The sequence below is a fragment of the Garra rufa genome, chromosome 8 (assembly GCF_049309525.1).
Source record: "Garra rufa chromosome 8, GarRuf1.0, whole genome shotgun sequence".
Lineage (NCBI taxonomy): Eukaryota > Metazoa > Chordata > Actinopteri > Cypriniformes > Cyprinidae > Garra > Garra rufa.
In genome coordinates, this window is record NC_133368.1 from 38,606,866 (window position 1) to 38,617,290 (window position 10,425).

General features: G+C 37.7%; 1 protein-coding gene across 1 annotated transcript in view; it reads right to left on the minus strand.

Annotated features, from left to right (window-relative positions):
• The window catches only part of itgbl1 (integrin, beta-like 1), a 68,633-nt gene extending 60,006 nt beyond the window's left edge, over positions 1-8,627 (minus strand). Inside the window, exons 1-2 of the mRNA XM_073845272.1 lie at positions 8,436-8,627; positions 6,943-7,145 (exon numbers count right to left, since the gene is read on the minus strand). Of these exons, the coding sequence (XP_073701373.1) occupies positions 6,943-7,145; positions 8,436-8,527 (295 nt within the window). The 5' untranslated portion in view covers positions 8,528-8,627. The remainder of the gene's footprint in view (positions 1-6,942; positions 7,146-8,435) is intronic.
• Positions 8,628-10,425: the final 1,798 nt, after the last annotated feature.

Genomic DNA, 10,425 nt, shown 5'->3' on the forward strand with positions numbered 1-10,425 from the left:
TAAACAAAAGAAAACTAACAAGCAAGTAAATTTTGAATGCAAAAAAAAATAAAAAATAATAATAATAATTAAAATTATTAGAGTATGTTTTACAAGAAAATACTATTATGCCCTGCATCCCAATGTGCATACTATCCACCCTATCTGCCCTAAATACTAGTGTTGACAATTACTAATATCACATACAATTTAGGATGGATAGTCTTTGGCAAGTCAGGCTTAGTCTTTCTACTTCAAAATTTGACATTTAAGCCAATGTGTTACTTGCTGTTTCTTTGTAATTATTTGTGAAATTTACTGGCAATTTCTGAGAGAAAATTGTTTCTACACCTTTTAGTGTAAATGCAGCCTAATTATACATATCAAACCAAGAAAATAAAAAAATAAATAAAACAGGGCTGCACCGTGAAATTAATCTAACAAGTTTAACACTGCATTGTGACAAACACAGTGCAATCTAAGAAAATTCATTAAGGAACAACCACAAAAACTGAAAGATTTTTCATGCATTGCAAAAGACGCAATCCCCAGCAGGGCCTTTGTTAATCAGCGTGCTATGAAGTTTGAACATGTTTTTATCCACACAAACCTTTGGTAAACCACGGCCTCTATGTGCTAGCTTGATCGTGAAGACTTTTTTTTCCCCCCTCTTAGCCTGTTAAACAGCGGCTTTGTATAAAACAAGACAGTGAGGTAATTATTTCCCCTTGTTGTTCTCCTGCTTTGCGTTGTAGAGCGTGAAATGATTATGTGCTAGGCTGGGCTGGGTGTGAGGAGACATCTGTCCTGGCTAATAATGCTGCATTCCTACAGCAGACCTGCAGCGATGAAGACAGGCCAAATCATGTAAAGAATGAGGGTCACTGTGTGTAATAAGTTTATAGACAATCTATGATTTATGACACTTGTCAGACGAGTGGTCTAGCATTTTGAGCTGCACTGCTCGTATAAAAGATGTGTGTTCATGTCCGGCCCATGTCATGTTCATCTTTTCCTTATTTCCTCTCACCTGACATTTGATAGTGTATTACTAATTGAATGAAAGACCATAGAGGAAATTAAAGTGTCATTTTGGCATCATCATTCATATTTGCAGTGAAATGACACAGTGTTGTCCCCGGTTCGGACACAATTTCCTCTTCCACTGTATCCCCGAGTGCATATTGACCTGGAAGGCATGTGACCTTTTCTATGCAATTTGAAGTATGGATCAGACCTGCTTCCTGAGCTAGTACTCAAACTATATGGTGACAGAGGCTTGCTAGAATGCATATGTTTGTTCAGATAAATCATAAACACTGCCCTCCACTAATATTGGCACCCTTGGTAAATATGAGCAAAGGTGGCTGTGAAAATAAATCTGCATTGTTTGTCCTTTTAATTTTTCATTCAAAAATTCACAAAATTCTAACCTGTCATTAAAGCAAAACATTGGAATGGGGGGGGGGGGATCTCATTATGAAATAAATGTTTTTCTCTAGTTTACGTTGGCCACAATTATTGGCACCCAATAATTGCAACGTCCTTTTCCCAAGTTTTCCTATTAAGCCTGATGAGTTTGGACACCTGACAAAAGATCAGAGACTATTCTTTCATACAGAATCTCTTCAAATCCTCCAGATTCCCAGCTCCATGTTTGTGCTTCTTTTCAGTTCACCCTACTCATTTTCTATAGGGTTCAGTTCAGGGAACTGGGGCGGCCATGGCAGAAGCTTCATTTTGTTGTCAGTGACGCATTTTTTTGTTGATTTTGATGTATGTTTTGGATTATTATCCTTATGGAAGATCCAACCACAGCCCATTATAAGATTTCTAAAAGAGGGAGTAAGTTTTAGATTTTTTATGGTATTTGATAGAATCCATGATGCCATGTATTTTAACAAGATATCCATGCCCTCCTGCAGAAAAATAGGCCCACAGCATTAAAAATCGAGCAGTGTATTTAAACATAGGGTATACTTTTTATCCCTGTTTGCACCAAACCCATCTGATGGGTTTGCTGCCAAAAAGCTCTTTTTTTGTTTCTTATGACCATAGAAGCCAGTCCCATTTGATGTTCCAGTCGTGTCTGACAACTCAATATGCTGGAGTTTATTTTTGGATGAGCGAGGAGGATTTTTCTTGAAACGTGGTGATGTAGGGGCTGTTTGATATATATTTTTTAGGCTTTCTGACCCCAAGACTTAACTAATCTCTGCGATTCTCCATCTTTGATCCTTGGAGATTCTTTGGCCACTCAAACTCTCCTCCTCACGGTGCATTAGGACGATATAGACACACATGCTCTTCTTTTTGTAACATCTCTAGATGATTGGAACTTCTTAATTATTGCCCTGATGGTGGCAATGGGGATTCTGAGCATTTTAACTCTTTTTTGTTGTTGTTTTTGTTTTGTTTTGTTTTTTACAGCCAATTTCTATTTTATGTAGCTCAACAGTCTTGTTCTGCACATCAGAACTATATTCTTTGGTTTTACTCCTTGTGATGGAAGATTAAGGGAACTTGGCCTTTGTGTTTCTCAAATTTATAATCCTGCGGAACAGGAAGTTATGGCTGGACAATTTTTTATGCTTCTATTCATGTTGGTGTGCTAAAAAAATAAATATGAATTGGAATATACTTAAGAATTTCTAAGGGTGCCAATAATTGTGGCCAACATGCATTTGAGAAAACATTTATTTCATAATGTGAGTTTCCCCACTTATTGTTTTATTTCAATGAAAGATTAGAATTTTTGCTCATATTAATCAAGGGTGCCAATATTTGTGAAGGGCACTGCATGTAGCAAACTTTCATTACACTTCACCTAAGCATTTTAAAAATGCTATTGGTTACTCATCATGTTTATATACCACGCTGTGCAAATGTCTTTGGCACATTAAATGAAGGTTAAGAAGGTAATTCGTATCTCTTGCTTTAGTGTGCCAGTAGTAAATATCAATTTTAGATTTCCGACCATTCCTATAGTAAATGTTGTAATATTCAAGTGACATTTGCATATGAACAAGCAGTCTAGATCAGACATTGAGGCAGATTATTCTAAGTATCTTGAAGAAGTTGCCATAGTTCTATTATAGATTTAGGGGCTGTTCACACAGAATGCATTTTTTCATTGTTTTTCTATGTAAACAAGCGCTGGATAGACATCTTTGACTGTTGCACTCACGTCTCACACAAGACACAGTGTTTTAAACATGTGGCACTCAAGTTAAAAGAAAGGTTATATGTGACCTTGGACCACAAAACTAGTCTTAAGCACCACAGGTGTATTTGTAGCAATAACCAAAAATACATTGTATGGGTCAAAATGATCGATTTCTCTTTTATGCCAAAAATCATTAGGATATTAAGTAAAGATCTTATTCCATGAAGATATTTTGTAAATTTCCTACTGTAAATATATATTAAAACTTAATTTTTGATTAGTAATATGCATTGCTAAGAACTTCATTTGGACAACTTTTAAGCCGATTTTCTCAATATTTAGATTTTTTGCACTCTCAGATTCCAGATATTCAAACGGTTGTATATCAGCCAAATATCAGCCTATCCTAACAAGCCATACATCAATGGAAAGCTTATTTATTTAGACTGATTTATGACTGGTTTTGTGGTCCAGGGTCACATATTATATTCCTAGAAGTAATATTGTTCTTGGGAAGAACAGAAGTCCAACAACAAAAAGACTAAGTAAAAAGCTCTTGACAAGAGTTCTACTGGGACCTGAAAACATGGAATTTCACTCTTCTGACACGCTCACTCAAGCACATCAAAAAAGCAAAAGATCTCAAGGGTATCATAAATCACAGCCATCCTTACTGGTGTATATAAAACAACTTTTTGTGAACATAAATGATCATAAATCTGTTCTTCACATATAGCTCATTTTAGTTTGTTTGAGATGGGAGAGAAAAGGTATCTACATGGCAACACTTGCTTGATAAAAATGGACAATGCATCACACCACGGGACCTAAAATGAAGGTCGCACTAAGTAGCGAGAACATTTCTACAGATGGAAAAGAGCTACAGATGAAAAAAATTTAAGTCAGCGCCGTGCCAAATCTTTCACGTGGCTTCTTGAAACCCCAATTAACTTGTTTTGGGAGAGGGAAAAATGAGTGAGAAAAGGGGAAAGGAACTGCCACGTTGAGCTCTGTCCCCATAAAGTAGAAGAAAAAATCAAAACCAGGTCACATAAAAAGGGAAGAAAACCATGAAATTGTGCTACATTTTTTTCAGTCTGTACAAACAATTCAAATCCCATGGAAAGCTTGTACATTTGGATTTTTATACTATTCGCTGGAAATATTCACATATGTTAATCATATGTAGCCTATTGAAACACTGGAGATGCAAGCAAACCAAAAACTGAAATCACACACAGGTGGTGACCAGCTGTCAGGTAAAAACATTTTGTAGTTACATGCACCCTAAAGTTTTCACTAAGTCCTATAGTTCGCAGTCTTATTGCTGGGTAAAGATTTGCTGTCATGTCTATATGTTTGTCAGTGAACAAAAACAGGTGTTTCAAAGCAAAATGATTTATGGAGTCTCTCTGAACAAATGCAACTCTCTAGAGACCACGACAGGTTTTTCTTCTTAAGTCAGAACAGAAATTTCTCATTAAATGCTCCACTTATCATGCAGATCTTGTAATGAGAAATCAAATTATTAAAAAAAGAAACAAAGAAAAAAGGAAAGAAGAAATTCAGTTTATTGTCAGGGAATTTGATGTGTTTTTCAAAAGAGCTGATTGTGGTTATGAATCTGGAGCACGTAAACAAGACCTTATATGACCTGTATGCTGACTGAAATGACAAGACAGCGTTTTAGTGCAATATACAAACAATCCTGCTCAGCTTGCACATCCTGCCATTTTTGTGTAATGGTCAAAAACGATTGAACAGAAGACGAACAGAAAGTACAGCCTTTGTCACTGTATTTATGGTATAAATTCCATCTGATACTGTTCTAAAACTTCAATTACAGTGAAGTGAAGGGATGTGATCAATAGCACAACATCAGAATCCTTTTACAGGTCTAGAATATCCCAAACTGCCACAAACCAGCTCTGAAAACCAGCTTTCTAGTTAAAGGATGAGATGTGGGGTATTTTGACAGAGATGTGCAGTAAATAGCCTTGATGGTTAGGCAAGAAAAAAAAAGTTGGTCTATATGTGGCCACCATTTTCAGAATACGTAACCTTGAGAGAAACCCTGTGCTCCAAAGCTAATGAGCTCTTCAGTGGTTCACAACATGCCTCCACAAATAAATCTTTCTTTCCAGCTACACATATCTCCATTAGTGGTCCTCAACATCTTGTGTTTACAGATCAAACCTGGAGTACAGAAATAGATGGGTGTTTTTGTTCAAAGTCTGTCAGGTGGATTGCTGTTTTCAAGATTATAGAACTCAATGCAGGAAATCATCATGGTACAGCTACAGAGAGCAACAGCAGGAAAGTAAGCAAAAGCCCCTTTCGTTTTCTTAAAGGACTAGTTCACTTAAAGAATAAAAATTTCCTGATAATTTACTCACCCCAACCGTATTTCATCCAAGGTGCCCATGTCATTCTTTCTTCAGTCGAAAAGAGATTAAGGTTTTTGAGGAAAACTTCCCAGGATTTTTCTCCATTATAGTGGACTTCAACGGTGGCCAACGGGTTGACGATCCAAATTGCAGTTTCAATGCAGTTTCAAAGGTGATCCATCCATCCAGACTTTCTTCATCACACTGGAAAGTCACACATGGCTAGTTCTTCGTCTGTGTACTCCAGTTCGAAACTGTAGGGTGGAAAAACTCCATCTCATTTTCTCCTCCAACTTCAAAATCGCCTGACATCGTTGTTTTACCTTTTTTGTAAAGTGCGTTTGACTTTGCACGTTCGCTGTGTAAACACTGGGTTGGTATTTCCGCTTATGTCACATGTGCATGATTACGTAATGCGTGAGGTCAAGCTAGTGCAAGATGAGCACTGTAGCTCGAATCGTGCATGTAGAGCCCTTTGAGGCTGCATTGAAACTGCAATTTGGACCTTCAACTGATTGGGCAACATTGAAGTCCACTATATGGAGAAAAATCCTGGAATGTTTTCTTCAAAAACCTTTTTGACTGAAGAAAGAAAGACATGAACATCTTGTATGACATAGGGGTGAGTGAATTACAAGGACATTTTTTTGTAAGGAAGTGAACTACTTTCAACTATGCTTAACTTTCTTTAAAAAAATTAATATAACATTTCTTTAGAAACAGAAATTGTTGCAAAAATATATCAGTTGTTGGTCAGTTCATGGCTTTGAAGTCTTGACTGAAGAATTCCAAAAAAAGTCAAAAGAATAAATGAAAAAGAATAATACTTTCAGAACCAAGACAGCTTGAAAAGTGGACAGTCACATTTGCTCTTTATTTAAAGTAGATATCACATTAGCAGCACCACTGTGTCCTTAAAATTATAAGATGTTCCAAAAGCCATCGGCAGGTCATGGAGCTGTTATTCAAAAGTATGGATGTCAGGTTATTCAGGAGTCTTTGCTAATGGATTTCTGTGCACTCACAACAAATTTTGCACACACTCACCATCCAGTGGAAACTACTGAAATGACATTCAACACAGGAAGTATAGGTGAAAACGATCCTTTGAAGCAGTGTCTGCAAAATCTTAAAAAAGAGGGTTGCTACAAAACAACATGGCACCAAAAAAGGTTCCTTTGAAACTGCTTATGTTTGGCTGAATAGAGGCACTGTGAAATTCAAATGAGACCTTGTAGCTAATGACACAGTATTGGATGGAACATCAAAGGCCTTTACTGAAGCTGTGTCTTGCACGCGTTTACGAAGGCTTTTTTTTCTTTTAGAAAACACCTGATATTGAAACATGACATTCACAAGTGAAGGACTAAAGAGGAATGCTGTGTTTGGAGAGTGTGAGACAGCTCTTACCTCCACAGGTCTTCCCATCATATGTCGGACAGGTCCAGTCATGGCATTCGCAACGCGGCCCATAGAACGTTCCGGGTTCCTTGACCTGGCATATGCAAATCCCGCACTCACACTCACCACTCCCGCTACAGATCAAACCGTCGGGGGTCCGACAGCGCCTCAGTGATGATTCAGGGGAGATCTTACACTCTCCACCCACCTGCCTGCAAGACACAAGAGTATTCGTTCACCCCGTGACCTTTGCCTTCCACATCAAACCTCTGTTCTTCGCCTGTAGGTGAACATATGCCAGATGGTGGTTTGCAATCCTCCCTTTCACCAGTAATGACAACCAGACTCCCTCTTGCTTTCTGGTGGAAAAATCTTGTTTGGTTTCTAAGGATGGGCCATGCAGTGGATCAGATTTGGGCAGATTTTCTGTCTCTATCTCCTTGTACGCTCGCAAGCTAATATTTAAAGATAACAAAAAGCCTTGGTAGAAAAATAACACTGTAATGCAGGTCATGTGGAAATGCGGTGCAAACGGAGCCATGACTCATAAGATATGATTCTTCTAGTACTCAGTCCCACAGAGAACAGTGAATTCATGTCTAGACACTGACCATATAAATATGTCTGCTAGAAGATCACGAAATTCGGAAGCAATAAAAATTGTTTTAATCTTAAAGTTTCAGGCAATAATATAACAAAATCTCATATAATATCAAAGAGTATATCGCAGTATATGCTGGAGAAGGATCTAAACAGAAAATGCTGTTGAACTCAGGAACAAGAATTTCATTACAAACCGACTGAAAACAAACGGTGGACTGTATTCCACTGTTTATTATTTTCCCACCCGAGTTCCCCTGTGAAAAAATGTTTCATTTGGTAGCGTTCTTACATACCACTCCTGCTTCTCGTCTCTGCAGTCGGCCTTTCTCACATTACAGGGTAATAAAAATACACTTTTTAAAAAAGAAAACACTGTTCAGGGGCTTGGTATGGTTGCACTTACATGGAACAAGTCTGTCAGCCACAACAGCATATTCACTCTGATTCCAGTCTCTGTCTCTGATTAAGTGCGAGAGCATACATAAACATGCATTGTGGTACACATTAGGGTGAATGTGCACCTGTTATTTACAAACCACTTAAGTAATTTGTCAAAATTACAGTCACGAAACCGTGAACCTTAGCCAAAACCATAGGAAGAGATCAAAACAGTACATATGTTTCTGATTTTAAGGAAATGCTCTATGTTCCGTGAGGTAAAAACTGGTTTAAAGGGGCACTAAGTAAAACAAATAAAACATTCCTGGCACCTTCCTATTGCTGTAAAGAATGAAAAGAAAAAGACAGAATAAGATATAAATCTACAAGCCTTGGACTAGTTCTGTAGCTGTGACTACACAACAGAAACTTTCCCATCTGAAAAAATCTAGTCTGTCAGCAAAACGTGGCTGCACAGTGGAAAAGTCAAACTGATTGAAAAACAAGACAGCTAAACTCACCTTAGCGACTGCTGTAAACTTCCTTGAACGGCAGAGAGCAAAATTAGAAGCATAGAAACTAAGACGGAGTTCACCAAAGTCTCTGCATGCATGTTTAGATCCCCACCAGAAACCTGAAGTGAAGTGCCTTCAGGAATTTCCACTTTCCAAAACAGAGGGAGAACGGGCTGGCCAAATCCAGCTCGAGCACTTCAGAGGCCAACAGCGCTCTCCATATGAATGCCTTTGATTAGTTGTGACTCTCAGTGCAAAGGAAGGAAAGTGCCAAAAAAAGAAAACTTTATTACCGTAATTCAAGACAGTTGTTCATAAACATAATTGAGGATTTTACTTTCCATATTTTTTTTTTTTACTGTTGTCTTTTTAAAAGGGGATTTGCTATAACAAGACTGTTTTAATGAACTTGAATCTCTTTCACTTTGACTTTAATTATCTGTTTATCATTATGCTAATATTTTTTTCTAACACCATAATAATGAGCAACATTAAATGAAGATTCCAGAGGAACATATTAATATCAAGCTATATTCCCAGATTTAGTTCCATGGCTGCAATCCATTTTCCATTAATAAATAGTTATTTTAAATAAAAATATGAAATAAACTGCAGTTAAGCAATAGCTGCAGACAAATATCAACTAATATGGCCCATCCTGACAAAATAACACACTGTATATTGTATTAAGCATAATCTGACGAATCAAAATGCTAGCAGGTTATGATGACTATAGAGTGTTTTCATATTGGCAGCACTGAACGTAAACAATGCCATTGAACGGAACGAAACTTGCATATTTTGCTGATTTCATCATTTTGCTGATCATGTTTTAGGCTGTACTAATCCGTCGAACCGGGAAAAATTTGGAGAACTATAGACTGACAAAAGTTATAACAAATCAAGGAGATGTGTGCAAAAAAAAAACTGTCTGAGGAACATATGGCATTTGTGGTTGGCCTAGACTTGTAGTCAAGACCGCCTAAACCAAGACACTACCAAGACCAGAAGGTATCGAGACCAAGACAAGACCATGACCAAGACCAAGACAGACCATGTCAAGACCAAGACCAAGTCGAGACCAAGACCGATACCAAGTCGAGACCGGAGAAAAAAAAACAGACTATTGTTGAAGCTACGCAATAACTTGTATGAACAGCAGCATACTAGGGTTCAACCACAGTTTACATTCAATACATATTAGACGGTATTACTTCAACTACAGGCAGAGCAATACAGAGACAGACCATGTCATGTAGTCTACTAGCTGCTGGATATGTGCTTGCCTCTTCTTTACGCTCTACGCTACACTCACTGAGGCATAACCATTGACTGTTAATATAGAGGGCATAACGTTATATGGATGGATGAGCGCCAACGGCTGTTGCAAAAAAAAAAAAAAAAATACATGCATGTGATTGGTTGCATTTGATTTGAAGGGTGCAAAATATTAATGTTGCATTATCAAACATTGTGTTGTCATGGATACCAACGATTCTAGAGCGCGTAGTTTTTTTTTTTGTTTTGTTTTTTTTGAGCGTGTAGGATGACACAAACACAATTTTCCGTTTTATTTAGACTTTTAAGCAACTGTAACTATGGCAACGTCCGCCCCCAGACCGTGTCGCGAACACCGCCTCAACTGCACAAAACGCTTCCACTACAAGAGAAGGCGGCAGCCGCGCGGCGATTTCACCGCTTGCCATGTCGCGTGTGAAAGGGCCTTGAATAAAGCGGAAAATTGTGTTTGTGTCATCCTGTCATTAATTATTGTCATTATTATTATTCAAACTTTTGAAAGACATAGTTTATTATAACACCACGCATAATAATGTATTGTTTGGACACTTTGTATTTTTACCTGGCAAACTAACTCGTGTGCTCACCCCAACCAAGAATGAGATTTTAGATGATTCATACAGTTCTGGGAAATCCAGCACACTTAAAACAATCTTCTCCTCTATTTTCAACTATCCGTTATAAGTTCAGTTAAATA